This window comes from Pantherophis guttatus, chromosome 6, assembly GCF_059756535.1.
Source record: "Pantherophis guttatus breed Tessera chromosome 6, ASM5975653v1, whole genome shotgun sequence".
Classification (NCBI taxonomy): domain Eukaryota; kingdom Metazoa; phylum Chordata; class Lepidosauria; order Squamata; family Colubridae; genus Pantherophis; species Pantherophis guttatus.
In genome coordinates, this window is record NC_142068.1 from 3,741,634 (window position 1) to 3,768,363 (window position 26,730).

General features: G+C 45.5%; 1 protein-coding gene across 2 annotated transcripts in view; it reads left to right on the top strand.

Annotated features, from left to right (window-relative positions):
* ARMC9 (armadillo repeat containing 9) overlaps positions 1-25,384 on the top strand; it is a 138,813-nt gene extending 113,429 nt beyond the window's left edge. For both annotated transcript variants that reach the window (XM_087872020.1, XM_087872019.1), the window contains 4 exons: positions 4,599-4,726; positions 6,197-6,326; positions 22,514-22,683; positions 24,253-25,384. In XM_087872020.1, the coding sequence (XP_087728146.1) occupies positions 4,599-4,726; positions 6,197-6,326; positions 22,514-22,683; positions 24,253-24,275 (451 nt within the window). In that variant the 3' untranslated portion in view covers positions 24,276-25,384. The remainder of the gene's footprint in view (positions 1-4,598; positions 4,727-6,196; positions 6,327-22,513; positions 22,684-24,252) is intronic.
* The last annotated feature ends 1,346 nt before the right edge of the window (positions 25,385-26,730 follow it).

A 26,730-nucleotide genomic window follows, 5' to 3' on the forward strand; every position in this document is an offset into this window, starting at 1 on the left:
GGGCAAAAGAAGAAGCAACGGATGGAAACTCATCAAGGAGAGAAGCAAGTTGTAACTAAGGAAAAACTTCCTAACAGTGAGGACAATTAACCAGTGGAACAGCTTGCCACCAGAAGTTGTGCGTGATCCAACAGTGGAGGTTTTCAAGAAGAGATTGGACGATCATTTGCCTAAAAGGGTCTCCTCGTGGAGGGGCTTTGGAGAAGCCTGGTCAAAGAGGCTTTTTGTCTTTTTGTCTGCTTGTCAGTTCTTCAAAGAGGGGTTACCCCCATCCGAGGTCATCCCAAGAAGACGCACCGAAAGCTTGCTTCCTTGTGCTTGCCTTGACGAAAGTTGGGGCTCGGGCCGTCGAAAACCTCGCCAGCTGCATTAGGCTAAGCGAAACTCAGGTTAATCTAATCCCCTTGTGAGTTTTGCATTGTTGGTGGAATTATGCACACCCGGAAAATGAATTCATTCAGGAACTATGTTAAGCCAGTTTTGATGAAACTGAACATAGAAAGCCTTTTCCTGCCAGCTCTGAGACAACAGGTGGAAATCTAGCAAGGTTGATTGATTGATTGATTGATTGATTGATTGATTTCTGTCCACCTACCTACCTACCTACCTTTATTTATTGGTTCAATTTATATGCCACCCTTTTCCGGAGGGTGGCTTACAATGCGTTAAGCAATAGCCTTCATACTTTTGTATATACCTGATTAGTAGGGCTTTCGGGGGCCCCCAAAGTGGTGTTCTTTTTTTTATACAAAGTCAGCTTATTGCCCCCACAAACCGGGTCCTCATTTTACCTACCTCGGAAGGATGGAAGGCTGAGTCAACTTTGAGCCTGGTGAGATTTGAACTTGCAGTAATTGCAGGCAGCTGGTGTTACTTAACAGCACTTTAATCTGCTGCGCCACCAAGACTTTATCATCTATCCATCTATTTATCTATCCATTATCTTATGTATCCATCCATCCATCTATCTATCTATCTATCTATTTATCTATCTATATCCTCCGTCTATCCATTATCCATCCATCCATCCATCCATCCACCTATCTATCATCTCTCACCCGTCTATCCATCTATCGATCGATCTATCGATCTATCTGTCTACATCCTCCGTCTATCCATCATCCATCTATCTTCTATCTATCTGTCATCCATCTATCCATCATCCATCCATCTATCTATCTATCTATATCCTCCATCTATCCATCATCCATCCTTTTATTTATCTATCTATCATCTCTCATCCGTCTATCCATCCATCTATCGATCTATCTATCTACATCCTATGTCTATACATCATCCATCTATCTTCTATCTATCTCTCATCCGTCTATCCATCATCCATCCATCTATCTATCTATCTATCTATCTATCTATCTATCTATCTATCTATATCCTCCGTCTAGCCATCATCCATCCTTCTATCTATCTATCTATTGATCGATCGATCGATCAATCGATCTATATCCTCCGTCTATCTTCTATCTATCTATCTCTCATCCGTCTATCCATCATCTATCTATCTATCTATCTATCTATCTATCTATCTATCTATCTCTCATCTGTCTATCCATCATCTATCCATCATCTATCTATCATCTATCTATCTATCTATCTATCTATCTATCTATCTATCTATCTATATCATCTCTCATCCATCTATTTATCCATCTTCTAGCTCTCAATCTCTCGATCTATTTATCAATCTATCTATCGATCTATCCTCGTCTGTCTGCCTGCTTTCTTATCCCATCTTTACTATTTTTATAAATAATTCAAGGGGTCAAACATACATAATGCTCCTTCCTCTGCCTATTTTCCCCACAACGACAACCCTGTGAGGTGGGTTTGGGCTGAGAGAGAGAGGGCCTGGCCCAAAGTCCCCCAGTTGGTTATCATGCGTAAGGCGGGACTAGAACTCATTTATCTCCTGGCGATTGGCCCAAAGTCACCCAACCATCCTTCATGCCTAAGGTGGGCCTAGAACTCAACGTCTCCTGGTGATTGGCCCAAAGTCATCCAGCTGGCTTTCAAGCATAAGGCGGGACTAGAACTCACTGTCTCCTGCTGATTGGCCCAAGGTCACCCAGTTGGCTTCCATGCCTAAAATGGACTAGAATTCCCCAAGTTTCTAGACCTAAGGTGGGACTAGAACTCATCACCTCCTGGTGATTGGCCCAAAGTAACCCAACTGTCTTTCATATCTAAGGTGGGACTAGTTACTTACAGTCTGCTGCTGATTGGCCCATGGGTCCACCCAGCCAGCTTTTGGACCTAAAGCGGGACTAGAACTCACCATTTCCTGGTTTCTAGGCAGCCCCTTAACCACTACTCCAAACTGACACTCATCTCTTCCCATCATTCCCAGCCAGCATGCTCAGGGAGATCTGAACCTCAGCTTAACAACCACAATTGAGCAAAATATATGTTGCTAAGTGAGAAATTTGTTTTGCCCCATTTTACGACTCTTCTGTTAAGTGAAATCCCTACAGCTGGTAAATCAGTAACACCGTCGTTAAGCGAATCTGGCTTCCCTGATTGACATTGTTTGCCAGAAGGTCAGAAAAGTGGATCCCAGGACACTGGGACCGTCATAAATATGAGCCAATGGTCAGGCATCCAAATTTAATCGCGTGTCCACGGGGTTGCTGCAGTGGTCGTTAAGTGTGAAAAACGGTCATAAGTTACTTGTTTCAGTGCCATTGTAACTTTGAATGGTCACTATATCTTGTTAAGTTGAGGACTAGCTGTATAACTTTTGGTTCCACTTCTGGAAGGAAAAGAGAAAAATTGTTAGGAGAAACTTCTAACCGACAGCTTCTGGAGGCAAACTGTGTGGACAATTAACCAGTGGAACAGCTTGCCTCATGAAGTTGGTGCTCCATCACTGGAGGTTTTCAAGAAGAGATTGGATTGAAATGGTATAGGGCCATGATGGCGAACCTTTGGCACGCGTGCCACAGGTGGCACGCGTAGCCATATCAGTGGGCACATAAGCTCAGCTCAGGTGCACATGCGCACGCCAGCCAGCTGATTTTCAGGCCTTCTGGGCCCACTAGAAGTTGGGAAACAGGCTGTTTCCTGCCTCCTGAGGACCTCGGGAGGTGGTGGGGAAGGCCTGTTTTTCTCTCTCCCCAGGCTCCAGAGCCTTTCTAGGAGCTTGGGGAGGACGAAAACAGCCTCCCCTCCGCCCGGAGGCCTTCCGGAAGTTGGCAAACGGGCCATTTCCGGCCTCCGGAGGGTGAGGAAGGCCGTTTTCGCCCTCCCCAAGCTCCTAGAAAGGTTCTGGAGCCTGGGGAGAGAGAAAAACAGGCCTACTGGGCACACTAGGCCATCGCGTGCCAGGAGCGGGGGGAAGCCAGTACACTCCCATAGAGAGGGGCTCCTCCGGGTGCCATCGGCCAAACAATGTCGACTGGCGGCCCCTAGGGGGACAGCCTTCTCTGTGGGGGCACCTACGATCTGGAACGAGCTCCCCCCGGAGATACGGAGGATCCCGGATCTGCGCACCTTCCGTCGCGCGCTCAAAACTTTCTTATTTCATCAAGCTGGCCTGGCCTAAATCTTTTCCTCTTTTAAATGTAAATTTTAATTTGTTTTTAAATTATTGGGTATTTTAAATTTGTCTCAGCCAAATTATTTAATTCGTTTTTATTCTATTTTAAATTTTTGTATTTATGTGTTTTATTCTGTGGCTGTTCACCGCCCTGAGTCCTTCGGGAGTAGGGCGGTATATAAATCCAATAAAAACAAAAACAAAGCGAGGGGGGGGTTGCATGTACATGCACGGGAGTGAGGCGCATAGAATTATGGATGTGGGCACACACGCATGCGACCCCCCCTCTCCCCCCGCTCTTGGCACACGATGGCAAAAAGGTTCGCCATCCCTGGTATAGGGTCTCCCGCTTGAGCTGGGGGTTGGACTAGAAGGCCTCCAAGGTCCCTTCCAGCTTTCTTCTACTCTAAAACAATCTAAGCAGCAGAAAGCAAGACAAGAAGCAACGGATGGAAACTAATCCAGGAGAGAAGCAACTTAGAACTAAGGAGAAACTTCCTAATGGTGGGGACAATTAACCAGTGGAACAGCTTGCCACCAGAAGTTGCAGGTGCTCCATCACTGGAGATTTTTAAGAAGACGCTGGACAGCCACTTGTCTGAAATGGGATAGGGCTGGACGAAAGACTTCTCGGCTCCTTTGCAACTCTCTTACTCTGTTATTCTGACCCATTTCTTTTCTTTTTTTTTAATAAACTTTATTGAATTATCAAACAGTTATAAAAACAATTAAAACCATAATAAAATATTCATATACATAGATCGTATCTTATAATTGACATTTCATTTCGATTCTTTTATATATCTATATATATTCTTCTCCTCTACACATTATATATTTCATAACTGGTTCAATTCCTTCCCAACTCCAGTTCTATTCTGATTGATTGAAAGGGGAAACCGTACCATCATGGCCCTGGCGCTAATCTGTAATTCAAAATTATCCTCTTCTCAATTACAGAAAATTGGGAAGGTGTAGAATCCACCCAGCGATAACAGTTTAAATGACCCCGGCATTCATCTCTCCACCATCTTGTTTTTTCCAGGTTGGAAAACGAAGCCGCTTCTTCCAGCAGCAAAGAGATATACGCTCCACGGTGCTCAAATTCCCGGCCTCCGACACGCAGCGGGAAGAGGCCCAGCTCTCTTTCGGAGGTCCCGTTCTCCTCGACGTGTAAGTCTTGAGTTCGAGCAGCTCAGAGGTGAAATCCCCAAAGAGCCGGCGTTGTCGTAATCATTTGGGGAAGCTCAGGTTTGAAGGAGAGATATAACTTTGAATTTTAAAATGTGATCCAATGGCCATCTTTCCTTGTACAGGTGGTCCTTGGCTTACGACCACAATTGGGGCCCCAGATTTCTGTGGCTAAGCAAAACAGTTGTTCAGGGAGCTTTGCCCCATTTTACGACCTTTCTTGCCCGAGTCGTTAAGTGAATCACCGCAGCTGATTAAGTCAATAACGTGGCTGTTAGGTGAATCTAGCTTCCCTGTGGGCTCGTCAGAAGGTCGCAAAAGGGGTTGACGTAACCGCGGGACAGTGCAACCATCATAAATAGGAGTCAGTTGGCAAGAGTCCAAATTTTGATCACATGACCGTGGAGGATGGTGCAATGGTCATTAAGTGTGAAAAATGGTCAAAAGTCACTTTTTCCCAGTGCTGTTGTAACTTCAAATGGTCGATTGGTGAGATTCAGCCGGTTCGGGCAAACTGGTAGTTAAATTGCTGGCTGGCCCCGCCCCTTCCAGGAGTCCCCACGCACCCCATTTTGGCTCCCAAGAAAGTGCAGGGAGGCCTCCTAGGCCCAAAACGGGGTGTGTGGGGGGCACCACCCCCTCTCCCGCAGCCTGTTTTTGCTCCCAGGGGGGTGCAGGAGACCGAGTGCTGCCTGTCACACCTCCTGGCCACGCCCACCACGGCCACGCCCACCCAGCGGTCATTAGGGCAGAAAGCCGGTTGTTAAATTATTTGTATCCCACCACTGAAATGGTCACTAAACGAACGGTTGTAAGTCAAGGACTACCTGTAAGTGGTTCAGTGGTTTCTTGCCAGTCAGTTCTGTGTCGCTCTAGAACCAAGAACAGTGCCCTGGTGGCGCAGCAGACTAAAGCATTGTGATTAACACCAGCTGCCTGCAATTACTGCAAGTTCAAATCTCACCAGGTTCAAGGTTGACTCAGCCTTCCATCCTTTCAAAGGTAGGTAAAATGAGGACCCAGATTGTGGGGGCAATAAGCTGACTTTGTATAAATATACAAAAGTATGAAGGCTATTGCTTAAAGCATTGTAAGCCGCCCTGAGTCTCCGGAGAAGGGCGGCATATAAATCAAATTTTAAAAAAAATTAAAAAATTCTGGGTGAAAGCAGTAGATTCGAATTCAACGTTGGGGGTGGGGGAACCTCGTAGGAAAAACAATTGACAGAGAGGGAGTAAACTCCCCCTTAATTCAGTGTGTCAGACAGAGGCGAGACAGTTGTATGTTGAGGATGCTTTAGTTGAGTTAAAGTGGGGGTGGACTAGATGACCTCGATCCCCCTGAGCTTTTCCGATGGGCCTGCAACGTACGGAATGACAATTCAAACCTTTATTGTCAATGCACAACATGCGTACAAAAAAAAAAATCTCCCTTTTTTTTCCCAAACGACAGTTGAAACCGAAGCTTCCGGACGATCTTTGATGCACCGTGGAGCTGACCCAGATATCCAGTCAGTTGCTGAAGTGTTGATTCTTCACTCCCCGGGTTCTTCCCAAGACAGTGTAAGCAGCTGGCCAAACAGGTGCGTAAGTAGCGCGTCGTTTTTTTAAACCGGGGCTCTCCAAACTTGGCAACTTTAAGACATAAGGCAGAGGTCTTCAAACATGGCAGCTTTAAGACTTGTGGACTTCAACTCCCAGAATTCTCCAGCCAGCTATGCTCTATGTCAGAGGCCTTCAAACATGGCTGCTTTAAGACTTGTGGACTTCAACTCCCAGAATTCTCCAGCCAGCTATGCTCTATGTCAGAGGTCTTCAAACATGGCTGCTTTAAGACTCGTGGACTTCAACTCCCAGAATTCTCCAGCCAGCTATGCTCTATGTCCGAGGCCTTCAAACATGGCCGCTTTAAGACTTGTGGACTTCAACTCCCAGAATTCTCCAGCCGGCTATGCTCTATGTCAGAGGTCTTCAAACATGGCAGCTTTAAGACTTGTGGACTTCAACTCCCAGAATTCTCCAGCCAGCTATGCTCTATGTCAGAGGCCTTCAAACATGGCAGCTTTAAGACTTGTGGACTTCAACTCCCAGAATTCTCCAGCCAGCTAGGCTCTATGTCAGAGGTCTTCAAACATGGCAGCTTTAAGACTTGTGGACTTCAACTCCCAGAATTCTCCAGCCGGCTATGCTCTATGTCAGAGGTCTTCAAACATGGCAGCTTTAAGACTTGTGGACTTCAACTCCCAGAATTCTCCAGCCAGCTAGGCTCTATGTCAGAGGCCTTCAAACATGGCAGCTTGAAGACTTGTGGACTTCAACTCCCAGAATTCTCCAGCCAGCTAGGCTCTATGTCAGAGGCCTTCAAACATGGCCGCTTTAAGACTTGTGGACTTCAACTCCCAGAATTCTCCAGCCAGCATAACTCCCATAGAATTCTGGGAGTTGAAGACCACAAGTCTTAAAGCTGCCAAGTTTGAAGGCCTCTGCCTTATGTCTTAAAATGAGTTGGGGTGGATGGGACCCTGGGGGCCGGTGGTAACTGCAGGAACCAGCTTGTAAGTACTCTGTTATTCTGTTACGTACAGCTAGTCCTCGGCTTACAACAGTTTGTTTAGTGACCGTTCGAAGTTACAACAGCACTGAAATAAGGGACGTATGCCCATTTTTCACACTTACGACCGTTGCAGCCTCCCCAGGGTCACGTGATCAAAATTCAGAACGCTCGGCAACTGGTTCCTATTTATGACCAGTCGCAGTGTCCCGGGGTCCTCTTTTGCGACCTTCTGACTAGCAAAGCCAACGAGGAAGCCAACATTCCCTTCACAAGCCTGTTGTTACTGACTTCACAACGGCAGTTGTGCTGGAACGCGGGTGCAGCGTTTCTTTTGTGAGCTTTTGTTTCCCTGCAAACGACGAAAGAGAAGCTCAGGAAAGAAAAAGATCTTAGCTCTTGCACAGCTGCCAGTGTTGGGATTTCCTGCCTCCCTCCGGCCAGCTGGTCTTAGGGTCTCTGCTGCGAATGTGTGCGTGCATGACTGCGCATGTTTGGGCATCTGCGTGCAGAGTTTGGGCACTCGGCGTCTAAAAGGTTCGCCATCACTGGTATACGGTTTCCTGCCTAAGGAGGGGGTTGGACTAGAAGACCTCCAAGGTCCCTTCCAACTGTTATTCTATTCTATTCTATTCTATTCTATTCTATTCTATTCTATTCTATTCTATTCTATTCATTCATTCATTCATTCATTCATTCATTCATTCATTTATTTATTTTATTGAATTTCTATACCGCCCTACTCCCGAAGGACTCAGGGCGGTGAACAGCCATAAAATAAAACACATACATATACAAAATTTAAAATCGAATAAAATGAATTAAATAAATTTGGCTGAATTAATACCCATAATTTAAAATACCCATATTTTAAAATACATTAAAATTTAAAATTTGCACTTAAAAGGGAGAAGATTTAAGCGAGGCCAGCTTGATGAAATAACAGAGTCTTCAGCTCGCGGTGGAAGGTGCGCAGATCCGGAATCCTCCGTATCTCTGTGGGGGAGCTCGTTCCAGATCGTCGGTGCCCCCACAGAGAAGGCTCTCCCCCTAGGGGCTGACAGCCGACATTGTTTGGCCGACGGCACCTGGAGGAGCCCCTCTCTGTGGGAGCGTACTGGCTGGTGGGAGGCTATTGATGGTAGTAGGCGGTCCCGTAAGTAACCAGGTCCTAAGCCATGGAGCCATGGTTAATTCTTCTCACTGTCAGGAAATTTCTCATTATTTCTAGGTTTGATCTCCCTCCAAGGAGCTGCCACCCATTCCTCCCTCCCTCCCACCTCCCTCCCTCCCCCTCCTCCTCCCTCCCTCCCTCCCTCCCTCCCTCCTTCCTTCCTTCCTTCCTTCCTTCCTTCCTTCCTTCTGTCAGCACTTCAAACTGCATTTACTCTAGTGCTGACATAAGAAGGAGAAGTGGAGGCGTCTGGAAAGGGACGTTTCACTTTTCACCTACTTATTTTCCCTGGAGATAATATCCCCTAGGAGATGGGATGGGAGGGGGGAAATTCCTTTGAGCTGGAGTAGATTAGGGGTAGAATGACTTGGAAGATGGCCAATGAGTGCAGGGGAGTGGGGAAAGGAAAGGGAGGGGTTTGGGTCAGGAAGTCAGTGTTGGCTGCGATGGAGTCGGACTTAGAATGTCGTGCTTAATAAATAGGAGTTTTTCTTCAAAGACTTTGTTTGAAATGCAATTTATTTGAGACGACCTCGAAACTTGACACCTTCCTTCCTTCCTCTCATAGAATCCTAGGATCTTGGAGATCTTCTGGTCCAACCCCCTGCTCAAGCAGGAGACCTTACCATGCAGGTCAAATGGCAGTCCAGTCTCTTCTTATAAACTTCCAGTGGTGGAGCATTCATAATTTCTGGTGGCAAGCTGTTCCACTGGTTAATTGTTCTCACTGTCAGGAAATTTCTCCTTAGTTCTAGGTTGCTTCTCTCCTTGATTAGTTTCCACCCATTGCTTCTTCTCCTACCTTCAGGTGCTTTGGAGAATAGCTTGACTCCCAAATCTTCTTTGTAGCAGCCCCTGAGATATTGGAAGGCTGCTATCATGTCTCCCCTAATCCTTCTTTTCACTAAACTAGACATACCCAGTTCCTGCAACCGTTCTTCTTATGCTTTATCCTTCAGCCCCTTAATCGTCTTTGTTGCTCTTCTCTGCACTCTTTCTGGAATCTAATCCCTCTGAAGACAATTTAATGAAAGAATGAACTCGGCGCCCTGCGAGCCAAGGGATGGCCAGTTCAATAAATAGGATGTTTTTTCCGGATATTTCCTCTCGTCTAACGGACCTGCCCGTCGTCAAACGGGAGGAACTGATATTTCAACAGCTAATCCCTGAATCAGCACAACCAGAGATGGCTTGTTTACAAAATCGTCACTTGTAAAACGGGGATTAAATCGGGCAGGAGGTGGAGCCGATGAAGCCTTTTTGCTAAAATGCTAATTTCCACCGCACACCTTCCTGTTTCCATTTTGGCTGGAAGGGAAATCGCGGCTCGGTCGAGTTGCCAACAACGGGAGTGTGGGATGCAATCCGGGTCGGTCAAGCGGGACCGGAGGTTTTGCCTTCCGAGCTTTCGGACTCATGCGGGAATCCATCTTCAGGGAACTTCTCTCTAGCAGAGTGTGTGCTTTGGGCGATTCAGTTCATTTAGTGACCGTTTCAAGATTACAACGGCACTGAAAAAAGTGACTCACACTTACGACCGTTGCAGTCATGTGAGTTACATTGGCATGCTTGACAACTGACTCACAGTTATGACTATTGCCGTGTCCCAAGGTCATGCGATCCGCTTTTGCGACCTCCATGACGAGCGAAATGAATGGGGAAGCCAGATTCACTGAACAACGGTTTTACTAATTTAATAACTGCTGTGATTCACTTAACAACTGGGCAAGGAAATTTGTAAAACGGGACAAAATTCACTTAACAAATTTCTCACTTAACAACATATGTTTTGGGCTCAGTTGTCATAAGTTGAGGACTCCCTCCAATGTTCTCTAGCTGAACTTACCCAATAGAACTTTTTCAATATTTCGGTTTTTGGAGTTCCCAGTGGGTTAATTTATTTGGCCTGAAATGACATCTGGTTTGGGACTGTGGTGTAGGACAAACTATTATTCCAGAAAGGTTTACTGGGAGTCCTCGACTTACGACCACAGTTGAGCTCAAAATTTCCATTGCTAAGCAAGACAGTTGAGTTTTGCCCCGTTTTAAGACCTTTCTTGCCACCGTTGTTAAGTGAATCATTGCAGTTGTCAAGTTAGTAACCCGGTTAACTGAATCCGGCTTCCCCAATGACTTTTGCTTGTCAGAAGGTCGCAAAAAGGGATCGCGTGACCCGGAGACATCGCATCCGTCATAAATACGAGTCAGTTGCCAAACGTCCGAATTTTGATCACGTGAGCATGGGGATACTACAATAGTCGTAAGTGTGAAAAATGGTCACTAAACAAACTGTTGTAAGTCGAGAACTACTTGTACAGGCAAGGATTTTTGACTTGTCTTTTCCGAAATGTCACAAATGAGGGATGATAACTGTCATAAGCAGGGGTGAAATGCTCCCGGTTCGGACCGGATCACCCGATCCGGTAGCGATGGAGGCAGGTGGTTCGGAGAACCGGTAGCAAAAATCCCTGCCCCCCCCATGCCCAGCTGAGCCGTGCAATCATCAGAGGCTTTTTTTTTACTTTTAAAAGCATTTTTTCTACAACCTCTTCGGCCGAAAAAATGCTTTTAAAAGTTAAAAAAAAAGCCTCTGATGATCGCGCGGCTCAGCTGGGATCGTCAGAGGCTTTTAACCTCTTAAGGTTGTAGAAAAAAATGTTTTTAAAAGAAAAAAGCCTCTGCCAATCAGGCAACTCAGCTGGGATCGTCAGAGGCTTTTCAAAGCATTTTTTTTTTTTAACAGCCTCTTCGGCTGAAAATGCTTTTCATTTTAAATGCTTTTAAAAGTAAAAAAAAAAAAAAAAAGTTGGCCACGCCCACCCAGTCACATTAACCCCCCCCCCCTTCACCATGCCATGCCCACAGAACCGGTAGTAACAAATTTTACATTTCACCCCTGGTCATAAGTATGAGTCAGCTGCCGAGCGCCTGCATTGGGATCTGCAGCGGTCATAAGTGTGAAAAATGATCGCAATAAGCCACTCGTTTCAGTGCCATTGTTATCTTCGAATTGTCACTAAACGAATACCTTCTACGTCCACCTGTACCTGTATCCTTTGGGTCTCTGCCATTTCTGAGAACTTTCTGTAACATTCGAACGATGCCTCCACTTCCTATTATTGTGCAGAGGGGAACATCCCGTTCTGCTGTCTGTTTGCATCGTTCGTCGTGGTTTTTGGGTCACCGAGAAGCTCACGTAACTTTTTTCGTCTGCTCTCAGGTTTCCGGCAGATCTTAGATTCTGATTCTGTTCAGCAAATAGAGAAGAGAATGCGAACTCTTGATAGGCAAATATTTAAATTCCGGTATCCAGAAAGAGCGTGACGGAATGTATTCTCTTCAAACAGTTTAATATCTCTCATTTCCGTAACAGGAGTTAGTTCATAAAGCCTTTGCAAGATCACACTGCGCCCAGTTTGGGTTACCCTGTTATAAAAAAAACAAAACAAATGAGGTCGAGACACTAAAAAGAGTAGAGAGAAGAGCAACGAAGATGATTTAGAGAGGCTAAAACGTACAAAGAACCGGAATTGCAGGAATTGGGCAGGTCTAGTTTATCTAAATATGAAATATTGAAATAGAACGTAGAATTCTTTATTGGCCAAGTGTGATTGGACACACAAGGGATTTGTCTTTGGTGCATAGGCTCTCAGTGTACATAAAAAAAAAAGATACGTTCGTCAAGAATCACAAAGTACAACACTTAATGATAGTCATAGGGTACAAATAAGCAATCAGGAAACAATATCAATATAAATCGTAAGGATAAAAGCAGCAAAATTACAGTCATATAGTCATAAGTGGAAGGAGATGGGTGATGGGAACGATGAGAAGATTAATAGTAGTGCAGACTTAGTGAATAGTTTGACAGTGTTGTGGGAATTAGTTGTTTAGTAGAGTGATGGCGTTCGGGGAAAAAACTGTCCTTGTGTCTAGTTGTTCTGGTGTGCAGTGCTCTATAGCGTCGTTTTGAGGGTAGGAGTTGAAACAGTTTATGTCCAGGATGTGAGGGGTGTGTAAATATTTTCCCAGCCCTCTTTTTGACTCGTGCAGTATCCAGGTCCTCCATGGAAGGCAGGTTGGTAGCAATGGTTTTTTCTGCAGTTCTAATTATCCTCTGAAGTCTCTGTCTGCCTTGTTGGGTTGCAGAAATATTGAAATATGAAATAGGCTGTCAAAATATCTACAGACCCTTCACATCCAGGACATAAACTGTTTTAACTTCTACCCTCAAAACGATTCTTTCTTTCTTTCTTTCTTTCTTTCTTTCTTTCTTTCTTTCTTTATTTATTTATTTATTTATTTATTTATTTATTTATTTATTTATTTATTTATTTATTAAATTTTTATACCGCCCCCTCTCCCGAAAGACTTGGGGCGGTGAACAGCCAAAATTAAAAAAAACATACAATATAAACATTAAAATACTATAAAAACAAAATTAAATTTATATTGGCTTCCCCCAATTTAAAACCCCTTACCCATAAAATTCAGCAATTAAAAGATTTTAAGCCAGTCCGGCTTGCCGAAATAGGAACGTTTTCAGAGCCCAGCGAAAGGTTCGGAGGTCCGGGATCAGTCGTATCCCTGGGGGTAGCTCCTTCCAGAGGGCGGGTGCCCCCACAGAGAAGGCTCTTCCCCGGGGGGTCGCCAGCTGACATTGCCTGACCGACGGCACCCTGAGGAGACCCTCTCTGTGGGAGCGTATTGGCCGGTGGGAGGTTATCGGTGGCAGAAGGTGGTCTCGTAAATAAGTGTTACAGAGCACTGCACACCAGAACAACTAGACACAAGGACAGTTTTTTCCCACATGCCTTCACCCTGCTAAACAACTCATTCACACAACATTGTCAAACTATTTACTATTCTTCTTCTCATCCTTCCTATTACCTATTTCCATCTATTTATCACTATAACCTTATTGCTTGTATCTTTACGATTTATATGATTTTATTTAGTTCCTAGTATGATTTGATTGCTTATTTAGTAGCCTCTGACTACTGTTGTATCTTGTAAGATACAATTCTAGAATTCTATTAAGGAAGAGAAGGACTCGGAGGGGGGGCGCGGCGCGGGGAGATGATAGCAGTCTTCCAATATTAGAAGAGTTGCTACAAAGAGGAGGGGGGTTCACCTATTCTCCAAAGCAGGGGTCCCCAACCTTTCGGATCTCAGGGATCACTAAATTCATAATTTTAAATTCCGCGGACCACTAATATGATTCGCCTGATGACCGGCTGGGTGGGTGTGGCTAGCTGGTCATGTGACTGGGTTGGGGGGGCCAACTCAATGTCACTCATGTCAAGGGGCAGCTCACCAGCCTCTACTCGCCCCTCCCACCCACTCCTCTCTTGCTCGCCCGGATCCTTAGGGTCCCAACAGGAATCAGTTGCTGGAGCTAAGCAGCCACCAGGAGAAAGAGTTGGCAAAACAGCTCAGTTCTAATTGGATCTGACCGAGGAGGAGGCTCAGCAGAAGCACCTCACTGCGGACTAGGAACATAGGCTTTCCAAGCAGAGGGAAGACCTGCGGGAGTGGAAGGCCAGGTACCGGCGCCAGGAGACTCAGTGGGATGAGATGCTCAGCTGGTTCCAGGCCATGATGCAGTCCCACTGGAACGAGGCCCTCCGGCTCTTCGCCACCAGCGGCTCTTACCTCCAGCCTTCGCCCAAAGCCCCCCACCAGGAGGCCGACCCCAATTCGGAATTTCTGCCCACTCCGACCCACAGAAAAAGACCCCGAAGGGTGAGACTCTCTGCAGCAACACAAACATTCATTGCACGCATCTGTCTGTTCTGTCCCCAACCCCATGCACACATACCAACAGACGTTCAGGAGTTAAAGACCGAACCAGCCAACAAAATCCTTTTCCTTATGATAACGGAACTTGGCAACAACCTAGTGGCTGCCTGCCAAGAGTTTATTATTTACGAAGAGGAGAGATAACTTCTCCCCACTCCTGGTACATCAAAAGAAACAGCTCAATAATTACAGAGTCAATCAAGTCCAGAGATAATCCAGCAAAGTCTATAGCAAAAAGTCCGGCAATGCAGAATGGCGTGGAAGCTTTCAGCTTTGTTCGTCACAAGGTTTGACTGGCCACCACGCTCCCTTTTATACCCTGTGGGGTGTGGTCCAGTGACTCAGCCTAATCTCGGGCACGCCTCTTCTTCTGTTGCGTGCGCTTATCTCTGCGACGCTGGCGTGGATCCAGCCAAGACTCATTACCCTCATCACTGTCCATCTGTGGCTGCGTGGACATGCTTGGCCCCGGCCCTATCTCTTGCCCTTCGGCGGACACCGAAGGCATTGCCAGAGAGGAGGGTCCTGGAGAGGGAGGCCTTGCCAACTCCTCCCCTTCACTCTCAGAGTCCTCTCCTGCCGATGACACAGGCTCAGGTAACGGAGCCACAACACTGTCCCAAGTGCTGCAGTTTGAGGACCCCTGATTTAGTCCAATATTAAAAATGCAAATAATTTTTCTGCGGACCACCAAACTTTTCTCATGGAGTGGTCCACGGACCACCAGTTGGTGACGGCTGCTCCAAAGGCCCTGAAGGCAGGACAAGAAGCAATAGATGGAAACCAAGTAAGGAGAGAAGCAACTTAGAACTAAGGAGACATTTCCTAAACAGTAGAACAATCAACCAGTGGAACAGAATGCCACCAGAATTTGTGGGTGGCTTCATCACTGGAGGTTTTTAAGAAGAGATTGGACAGCCATTTGTCTCATAGGGTTTCCTGCTTGAGTTGCGGGGGACGACTGGAAGACCTCCGAGGTCCCTTCTCTAATTCTGTGAAATAATTTCATGTAGCATTATCTTCCAGGGACTCAGTGCTTGGTAAATCTTGGCTTGTTCTAAGCACCTCGATGGACAGCAGGTCTGAACAGCAGGTCAGATCCTAGCAAAATGCAGTTAGGAAGCTGGAGAACAGCCCTGTTCCAAATGGGTTTTTATGTGACAAAAGGCTAAATGTGTTAGGTGTTTTTCATTCTTTGCTGAGAATTCAAACAACCAGGGCAGGATGAGCAGGATTTAATTTAATTAATTAATTTAATTAATTAGATTTGGACTTGTATTAGATTTGTAAGTCCAAGGCTCCTTGGATTTACCAAGGAGTCTTGGTAGTACAGTGGTCTAAAGCACCCTGTTATTAAGACCAGCTGCCTGCAATTACTGCAGGTTCGAATCTCGCCAGGCTCAAGGTCGACTCAGCCTTCCATCCTTTCTAAGGTAGGTAAAATGAGGACCCAGATTGTGGGGGCAATAAGCTGACTTTGTATAAAATATACAAAAGTATGAAGGCTATTGCTTAACGCATTGTAAGCCGCCCTGAGTCTCCGGAGAAAGGCAGCATATTTTTTTAATTTATTTTTTTTTTAATTTTGATTTATATGCCGCCCTTCTCCGAAGACTCAGGGCAGCTTACAATACATTTTTAAAAAATCATTATAAAAAACATTTAAAAATTAAAAACATTAAAAACTCATTCACGCCATTCATGGCCGGATCTCGCCAGATCACAAGAGCGAGATCAACGGCCCCAGGCCTGCCGGAAAAGCCAGGTCTTCACGGCGGATTGTTGATACAGGTAGCTCTTACCTTACTTACGACCACAATTGGAAGCAGACTTTCTGTCGCTAAGCAAGGTGATTGTTAAGTGAATTGCACCCAATTTTATGATTTATTTATTTTTTTGCCACGGTTGGTAAGCAAATCACTTTTTGCCGTTTTTTAAGTGAATCACCCGTTTGTTAAATGAATCCAGCTTCCCCCGTTGTTTGTGGACCATGGGGATGCTGCAGCGGTCATACGTGTACCGTGTAACCCTGTACCATGTTTTTCCCCACCCTCCCCCCTTCTGGGGTTGCTGGCTCTTTTGCCAGTAAGGTTTCACCAAGTTGTGATCCAAGGAAGCTAAATCAAGGTAGATTGGAGACAGTGGTTAAATCTAAAATTTGTTACTACCGGTTCTGTGGGCGTGGCTTGGGGGGGTAATGTGACTGGGTAGGCGTGGCCAATTTTTTTTTTTAACTTTTAAAATCATTTTTTCTACAACCTCTTAGGCAGAGGCTTTTTTTCTTTTAAATGCCTCTGACGATCAGGTAACACAGCTGGGATCGTCAGAGGCTTTTAAAAGAAAAAAAGCCTCTGCCGATCAGGCAACTCAGCTTGGATCGTCAGAGGCTTTTAAAAGAAAAAAAGCCTCTGCCGATCAGGCAACTCAGCTGGGATCGTCAGAGGCATTTAAAAGAAAAAAAGCCTCTGCCGATCAGGCAACTCAGCTTGGATCGTCAGAGGCTTTTAAAAGAAAAAAAGCCTCTGCCGATCAGGCAACTCAGCTGGGATCGTCAGAGGCATCAGCTTGGATCGTCAGAGGCTTTTAAAAGAAAAAAAGCCTCTGCCGATCAGGCAACTCAGCTTGGATCGTCAGAGGCATTTAAAAGAAAAAAAGCCTCTGCCGATCAGGCAACTCAGCTTGGATCGTCAGAGGCTTTTAAAAGAAAAAAAGCCTCTGCCGATCAGGCAACTCAGCTTGGATCGTCAGAGGCATTTAAAAGAAAAAAAGCCTCTGCCGATCAGGCAACTCAGCTTGGATCGTCAGAGGCATTTAAAAGAAAAAAAGCCTCTGCCGGTCAGGCAACTCAGCTGGGATCGTCAGAGGCATTTAAAAGAAAAAAAGCCTCTGCCGATCAGGCAACTCAGCTTGGATCGTCAGAGGCTTTTAAAAGAAAAAAAGCCTCTGCCGATCAGGCAACTCAGCTGGGATCGTCAGAGGCATCAGCTTGGATCGTCAGAGGCTTTTAAAAGAAAAAAAGCCTCTGCCGATCAGGCAACTCAGCTTGGATCGTCAGAGGCATTTAAAAGAAAAAAAGCCTCTGCCGATCAGGCAACTCAGCTGGGATCGTCAGAGGCACACTGAAGAGGTTGTAGAAAAAATGCTTTTAAAAGCCTTTGATGATCCCAGCTGAGCCACGCGCTCATCAGAGGCTTTTTTTTTTTTTTAATTTTAAAAGCATTTTTTTGGCCGAAGAGGTTGTAGAAAAAATGCTTTTAAAAACTAAAAAAAAAAAGACTCTGATGATTGTGCGGCTCAGCTGGGCAATGAGGGGGGGCGGCAGGGATTTTTGCTACCGGTTCTCCGAACCAACCGCCTCCATCGCTACCGGATCGAGCGATCCGGTCCGAACCGGGAGCATTTCACCCTTGGTTGGAGACCAACAGTTGAAAACGGCTGCTTGGAAACGCTTTTTTTTTTTTCCTCAGAGAATGCTCGGAGGGAAAAAAAATAAAATAAACTGAGATTCCATCAGCAGGGTTCATGTTTGGTCAGGGCCTCCTTCCTGAACCGGAATAATGGAGCCAGATCTTCAGCAAAGATACCCCGGGGACGGGAGGGGATTGTTCACAGAAGGTGTGCAAACTGGCCTTCCAGATTGATGCCAACACGCTTGTCAGATTAATGTGCTGTCCACCGTTGCTAACAATGATTCATTTATTTGCCGAATCCCAAACCTCAAACAAAGGCAATCAATTGGGGGAAACCGAGATGTGTAACCTCGCAGGACATTCCCCTGGAAACCGAAGCTGCTGATCGTTGATTCCGTCCAGGTGGAAAGAACCACATTAATCTTTCTCAGCCAGCAGAATCGCTCCTTTCGATGGTTTGCTGCACAGGGGATCCTCTCAAGCTAGTCTACTGAAGAGAAGGACCGGGGAGGGGCGGGGGACATGATAGCAGTCTTCCAATATTTGAGGGGCTGCCACAGAGAGGAGGAAGGGAGTCAAGCTATTCTCCAAAGCACCTGAAGGCCAGACAAGGAACAATGGATGGAAACTGATCAGGGAAAGAAGCAACCTAGAAATGAGGAGGAACTATTCTATTCTATTCTTTTCTATTCTACTCATTTTCTCTATTCTATTCCATTCCATTCCATTAATTATTCTATTCTATTCTGTTCATTTTCTCTATTCCATTCCATTCCATTCCATTCCATTCCATTCCATTCCATTCTATTCTATTCTATTCTATTCTATTCTATTCTATTCTATTCTATTCTATTCTATTCTATTCATTTTCTCTATTCCATTCATTTTCTCTATTCTACTCATTTTCTCTATTCCATTCCATTAATTATTCTATTCTATTCTATTCCATTCCTTTGCTTTATTCCTATTCTATTCTATTCTATTCTATTCTATTCTATTCTATTCTATTCTATTCATTTTCTCTATTCCATTCATTTTCTCTATTCTACTCATTTTCTCTATTCCATTCCATTCCATTAATTATTCCATTCCATTCTATTCTATTCTATTCTATTCTATTCTATTCTATTCTATTCTATTGTATTCTATTCATTTTCTCTATTCCATTCATTTTCTCTATTCTACTCATTTTCTCTATTCCATTCCATTAATTATTCTATTCTATTCTATTCCATTCATTTGCTTTATTCCTATTCTATTCTATTCTATTCTATTCATTTTCACTATTCCATTCATTTTCTCTATTCTACTCATTTTCTCTATTCCATTCCATTAATTATTCCATTCCATTAATTATTCCATTCCATTCCATTCCATTCTATTCTATTCTATTCTATTCTATTCTATTCTATTCTATTCTATTCTATTCTATTCATTTTCTCTATTCCATTCATTTTCTCTATTCTACTCATTTTCTCTATTCCATTCCATTAATTATTCTATTCTATTCTATTCCATTCCTTTGCTTTATTCCTATTCTATTCTATTCTATTCTATTCTATTCTATTCTATTCTATTCATTTTCTCTATTCCATTCATTTTCTCTATTCTACTCATTTTCTCTATTCCATTCCATTCCATTAATTATTCCATTCTATTCTATTCTATTCTATTCTATTCTATTCTATTCTATTCTATTCATTTTCTCTATTCCATTCATTTTCTCTATTCTACTCATTTTCTCTATTCCATTCCATTAATTATTCTATTCTATTCTATTCCATTCATTTGCTTTATTCCTATTCTATTCTATTCTATTCTATTCATTTTCACTATTCCATTCATTTTCTCTATTCTACTCATTTTCTCTATTCCATTCCATTCCATTAATTATTCTATTCTATTCTATTCCATTCCTTTGCTTTATTCCTATTCTATTCTATTCTATTCTATTCTATTCATTTTCTCTATTCCATTCATTTTCTCTATTCTACTCATTTTCTCTATTCCATTCCATTAATTATTCTATTCTATTCTATTCTATTCTCTTCTCTTCTATTCTATTCATTTTCTCTATTCCATTCATTTTCTCTATTCTACTCATTTACTCTATTCCATTCCATTAATTATTCTATTCTATTCTATTCTGTTCATTTTCTCTATTCCATTCCATTCCATTCCATTAATTATTCTATTCTATTCTATTCTATTCTATTCTATTCTATTCTATTCTATTCTATTCTATTCTATTCTATTCTATTCTATTCTATTCTATTTTGACCAAGGAGAGATTCAACCTGGAAATAAGGAGAAATTTTCTGACAGAACAATCAACCCATGGAACAGAAGTTGCCTACAGAAGTTGTGGGAGCTTCATCCCTGGAGGCTTTCAAGAAGAGACTGGACTGCCATCTGTCAAAAATGGTGTAGGGTCTCTTGCTTGGGCAGGGGGTTGGACTCCAAGGTCCCTTCCAACTCTTGTCATTCTGTAAAGCTTTGTTTTAACTATCTCTGCAGTATCTGGGCCTCGCTCTCCCTTCCTGGCTGTTGAGACAGGCAGGGAATTGCTTCGCTCTGTTGTTCTGTTGCATGCAAGGGGGACAGGCGTCCATCCATCCTGGATTTGCTTTGTAAAAAAAGTACAGAGGGTCCTTGACCTACAACCATAATTGAGCCCCAAAATTTATGTTGTTAAGCGAGACAGTTCTTAAGGGCAGGGGGTTGGACTAGAAGACCTCCAAGGTCCCTTCCAACTCTGATATTCTGGTGTTCTTAGTACAGGTAGCCTTTGACATACAACCACAGTTGAGCCCAAGCTTTATTTGTTAAGGAAGAAATTTGTTAAGTAAGTTTTGCCCCGTTTTATGACTTTTCTGGCCACCGTTGTTAAGTGAATCACTGCACTTGTCGAGTCAATAACCCGGTTGTTAAGTGAATCTGGCTTCCCCCTTGACTTTGCTTGTCAGAAGGTTGGAAAAGCGGGTCACAGTGACCCCGGGACACTGCGGCCGTCGTAAATGTGAGTCAGATGCCAAGCATCCGAATGTAAATCACATGACTGTGGGGATGCTCCGACGGTCGTAAGTATGAAAAATGGCCGTAAGTCACTGTTTTTCAGCGCTGTTGTAACTTTGAACAGTCACTAAATGGACTGTTGTCAGTCGAGGACATCCTGTAGTATTACTGAGTTTTGCCCTGTTTTATGACCTTTCTTGCCATTGTTGTTAAGTGAACCGCTGCAGTTGTTAAATTAGGAACACGGTTGTAGAGTGAATCTCCTTCCCTCTTGACTTTGCTTGACTGCCCACAGTCGTCCTCCTCCTCCACTCCACAAACCCCCCTCCCTTCCAGAACTCATTAAGTTGCCTAGTTTGGCCAATAAATGTAATCAATTTATTTATTTTGGGAATTTATATCGCCACCTATTCGCAAATGGCGACTCAAGGCGGCTTACAGAATATAAAATCTCATATAAAAATCAAACAAACCACCAAGCTCAGACACACTGTCATGCCCCGGTCGGAGTCTGAATCTGTGAGGGAAGATGAGCTGGAACAGGAGGTGGAACAAGAGCCGACAAAGACCATGAGGGCGGCTCCGTTGGCCGTGGAGGAAACTGGGGAAGGGCAGGGCCAGTCCGGGCAAGGATTTTCAGGATTAGAAAGGCTTGCAGACAGGGAGGAGCAGGAGAGAGAGAGCTCAGACGATGAGCAAGGATCACCCCCTCCTGATCCCAGAGCATGGAGAGAAGAGAGAAGGTGAGAACAACGCAGCCTGAGCCAGCTAGTGGTTGCTCTGGTTATTGTTGTGCAAACCTTGCTTTCTGGACTGCTGGCCCTGGTTAATATGTGGCTAAACCTGGTTTACTGGACTGCTGGCCCTGGTTATTGTGTGGCTAAACCTGGCTTACTGGACTGCAGGCCCTGGTTACTGTGTGGCTAAACCTGGCTTACTGGACTGCAGGCCCTGGTTAATATGTGGCTAAACCTGGTTTACTGGACTGCTGGCCCTGGTTATTGTGTGGCTAAACCTGGCTTACTGGACTGCAGGCCCTGGTTAATATGTGGCTAAACCTGGCTTACTGGACTGCTGGCCCTGGTTACTGTGTGGCTAAACCTGGCTTACTGGACTACTCGTAGTCAGAGGCTGCTGAAGGTGCCTGTAGTAAACGTGGGGACGTTTGTGGGCACAGTTGGAGCAGTAAAGTTGGAGTTAGACCTGTTCTCTGGCTGTGTTGCTTTCGTGCCACGCCCCAGGTCATCACAGAGAGCACCAAGGACCCAGAGGTGGGATTGAAAAATTTTAGCAACCGGTTGTCTGCCCAGTTGCTGGGTGGGCGTGGCCATGGGGGAGTGGCCTAGTCAGCTTCCTGCACCACAGCGGTGCGGGGTTTTTGCCCTCCCTAGGCTCTGGAGGCTTTTCTCGAGCCTCTGGGAGGGCGAAAACAGCCTCCCCTGGGCTCCAGAGGCTGGAAACGTGCCCATTTCCGGACTTCCGGTACTTCTGGTAGGCTCATTTTTCACCTTCCCAAAGCCTCCGCATGCGCCCTGCACTTACCTGGCATCCAAAACGGGCTGCATGGAGACTCCTGGGAGGGGCGGGGTGGGGTGGGCGGAGTCAGCCAGTCCTTGCAATTACCAGTTCGACGAACCGGATTAAAATTAACATCCAGTTCTCCGAACCGGCTGAATCCCACCTCTGCACGGACCTCTCATTTCAACCCTGAGCTACGACTTCTCGTCTATTAAAAAACCTGGTCTTTTCTCTTTTCTTCTCCCAAGTTCACCCAACGGAGAAGTTTTCATCGCTCCCTTCTTCCTTTGTTTCTCGCAGCCAATTCCACCCGGGCTTTGCCAGCAAACCCAAAATGCCCTGCGCCCCAGATTTCCAGAACCTCCGGCTCGGCAGAGGGAAGCTCCCGTCCATCGCCCCCCAGTTCTGCCCGTCTGGAGCTCCCCCGATCCTTCGCCCCAACTCTTCAGAGTCAACGAGAAACAAGCAAAGTAAGGACAAATAATAATAATAATAATAATAATTTTGTTTTGCCACGTCGTCTGTGTGCTCCTTCAAAACGTTCCGATTTTCTTTCTTCGCGAACCGTCAGCAAATTGGTGTCCTCCAGATGTGCTGGCCTCATTCCTGACGTCGCCTCTGCTATTCGTCTAGTCTTTGACCGATAATAATTCATCTGTATGAACATTGCAGCCCAATTGCATTAGCCAGAGATGCCAGCAATTCAGATTTTAGCCAAGGATCTAAGAATGACAGAGGCGACACAGGAAAATGTCTCCAAGTAGGGTCAACTTTTGCAACTTGAGTTGTGCCATCTCCAGGTGATGGGACGTTTCTAAATCATTGGCAAATGCCCCCAAAATCTCCCTTTGATATCAATTAGTAATTTATTTATTTTTTCTTTTTCTTCCATCATTTGGCCACCTACGTTTGTAAGGCACACAAATATTTTGTTGTTTTCTCCAGAATATCGATAAAGGAGAATATTTTGTAGCTCAGGGTTGAAATATATAATAATATATAAATTTAATAATTAATAATAATAATAATAATAAAATGAGAGGTCTTTTGGTGCACTCTCGAGTTTGGTGGTTTTCTTGCAGACGTTTTCATTGCCCAATTAGGCAATATCATCAGTGTGAGAAGGGAGTGGCACCACCACTGACAGGGCAAGCCACTAGTACATAAACAGAGAGCAAACCCCACTCACTCCTAACACTGATGATGTTACCTATTTGGGTAATGAAATGTCTGCAAGAAAACAACCAAGATCAGACAGCACCAAGGACCCCAGTCCTTTTCCTCCTCCTCCTCCTCCTCCTCCTCCTCCTCCTCCTCCTCCTCCTCCTCCTCCTCCTCCTCCTCCTCCTCCTCCTCCTCCTCCTCCTCCTCCTCCTTTCTGCAAACTCCTCCTCCTCCTAGCACTGATAATGTTGCCTAGTTGGATAATGAAATGTCTGTAAGAAAACCACCAAGCTCAGAGAATACCAAAGTCCCCTTTTCCTCCTCCTCCTCCTCCTCCTTTCCACAAACCCTTCCTCCTTGTAGCACTGATAATGTTACCTAGTTGGGTCATGAAATGTCTGCAAATAACAAAGCTCAGAGAGCACCAAGAACCCCACAATCCTCCTCTTTTCTTCCTCCCTCTTCCTCTTCCTCCTCCTCTTCTTCTTCTTCCTCCTCCCTTCTCCAAACCCCCACTCCCTTCTAGCACTGATGATATTACCTAGTTGGGTCATGAAATGTCTGCAAATAACAAAGCTCAGAGAGCACCAAGAACCCCACAATCCTCCTCTTTTTTCTTCCTCTCTCCCTCCTCCTCCTCCTCCTCCTCCCTTCTCCAAACCCCCACTCCCTTCTAGCACTGATGATGTCACCTAGTCGGGTAATGAAATGCCTGCCAGAAAGCAACCAACACGAAGCTGGCTGGGGAATTCTGGGAATTGAAGTCCACCCATCTTCAAGAGGCCATAGTTGAGAAACGCTGCTCGACCGGTTTACGATTTCCGCTTTACCCGAGACCACCCCCTCCCCTCTTTCTCTCCCTCTCTCTCCTGCAGGCAGCCATTCTTCTAGGAGGTGAGGACAGACCCTTTCCTCAAGAGCCCCCAGCCCGAAGACAGCCACAATCAGCGTGCTGTAACGGGAACCCTGGCATCTTCCTGGCACCCCATAGACAAAGCAGGAGATGAGCGCTGAATGCCGACACTCTACACCCCGTGGCTCAGAGTCTATCTGATAGGATGTGGGGTTTTTTTTCCGGACTTGGTCGAAAGACGGGATCCTTTTCCGGAACCAGAGAAATATGTCTGAAATATCCACAGCCTTTGTGGCCTGAAAAAAGGAAAACGACAAAATAGCCTCTGTCCTCTCGTGAAATGCCGAAGGAAGACCAGCTGAGCTTCACTACGTTCTGTGTGGAATGGAGAACGGAGCTGTGGGTCTCTTTTAAACCACGATTGGGCCATGATTCAAGGTTTAGCAGAACCTTCTGAGGACCCCGATGGGTGAGTCATCAGGTGTTGTTCAGAGAATTTGAAGAACTGGAAGATACGTCTAGAATGTTCCATGCAGGTGCGGCTCTGCCTTCGATCTCCCGCCAGTCTTTCTTGAAATGTAGAGGACTACAGAAATGGCCTTGAAGATACCGTACAGGTAGTCCTCGAGTTACGACCACAATTGAGCTCCAAATTTATGTGGTTAAGTGAAATACTTGTTGTTTTGCCCTATTTTACGGCTTTCCTTGCCTCCGTCGTTAAATGAACCGTTGCGTTTGTTAAGTTAGTAACCTGGTTGTTAACGTGAATCCCAGTTGACCTTGCCTGTCAGAAGGTCGCAAAAGCGGATCACATGACCCCAGGACACTGCAATCCGTCATAAATATGAGCCATTTGCCAAGCATTTGAATTTTGTGGGATGCTGCGGCGGTCGTATATACGAAAACCGGTCCTAAGTCACTTTTTTCAATGCCGTTGTAACTTCGAACGATCACTAAAGGAACTGTCGTAAGTCGAGGACGACCTGTAGACGGCAGTTGTGGGGAAAATATGAACTTACCCCAGGAAAACGAGAACGCATGAGGAAGAAGCTCAAGATTGCTCGCTATTGATTCACTTTGCTATATGAGGGAGGGAAGGGGGCATGCGGTCAGATCCTGTTAGGGTAGCCTGTATCAATAAAGGAGATTACCAGATTGTCTTGTGTCTTGTTTCCTGACCTGGCCTACCTCAAAGGGCTGTCAGCAGGGAATGATGGGGTTGGCAGTTGCCCCATGTTAGAGCTGCTTTTCCCCATCCGATTCCACAGCCTGCAGGCTCCGGCTGAATTGATGGATGGATTTGTGTTATAGCAGCAACAGAATGGAGCACATCTGGTTTGAGGTGAGTGAGGGTCTATCACAGTGTTGGCAAACCTTTTCGGCACCAAGTGTCGAAACGGGAGCACGCGGGCGGGGGAGCGCCAGAAATCGGAAGAGCAGCTCCCCGGTGCGCACGCATGAGAGCGCTGGAAAACAGAAGAGCTGGGCTTCCGGTTTCCAGCGTGCGCATGTGCGCCGGTCCTCTGGTCTTCCGGTTTCTGGCGCCCATGCACGCATGAAAACCACCTGGCATGCACGTCGGAAACCAGAAGCTCAGCACGCAGAGCCGTCTCTACGGGCACGCCAGCTGTCGCCCGTTGCTCTTCCGGTTTCCGGAACTCCCGCGTGCATGAAGACCAACTGGCCAGCCCGCAAGTACGCACCAGAACCCAGAAGAGGAACGGGCGATGGCTGCCATGCCCGTAGAGATGGCTCTGCGTGCCACTTCCGGTACAGGTGCCAAAGGTTCGTCACCACTGGTCTATCAGAAAACTCTGTGGGCCATTGTGTGGGCTGCGCCTGTGTGTTATCGGGCAGGTGGTGCGGGCCCTCTACAGCTGCGTTTTTTAACATGGCAACTGGAAGATATTGGGCCCAATTGGTGTTCTGCCCCAGCTACGGACCCAAAGAACGCAGCACACACAAAATCCGTTCAAACCTTAGTTTACTAAACAAGCCAGTTTTTTACAACAATGGCTGTTAATTAACTGCATTAACAGCCGCCAAGAATTCAAAGAATAATACTGAAAGCTTACTGTGGTTGGTAGAATGCCCAGAAGCAATTTGCAGGAAGCTGATAAGATAAGCAAGACAAGACACGAAGGAATGTGAATGAAGTTGTTCCCTGCAAATTGCTTCAGTCGGCGGTCCTCCTTAAATAGGCTAAGGGAGTGGCTAATTATCCCCAAGCCTTACTCTCGAGGAGACCTCCTCCTGAGGAGCCACTCCTGCCTTTTGGCAGCTCTGCGCGCCCGTGCATCGAGAAAAGGCTCCTCCTCTTCGTCCTCTTCACTTAAAGGAGCTTCTGGAGGTTCTGAAGGCCCTGGCTGAATCCCCACCTCTGGTACCACAACTTCTCCAGCCTCCTCACTGTCCGACTTGAGTGCCAGCTGCACAGGCTGCTGGCACAGAACCACACCAGCCTCCTTGTGGTGGCTTGTGTGGAAGAAAGAAAACTCAG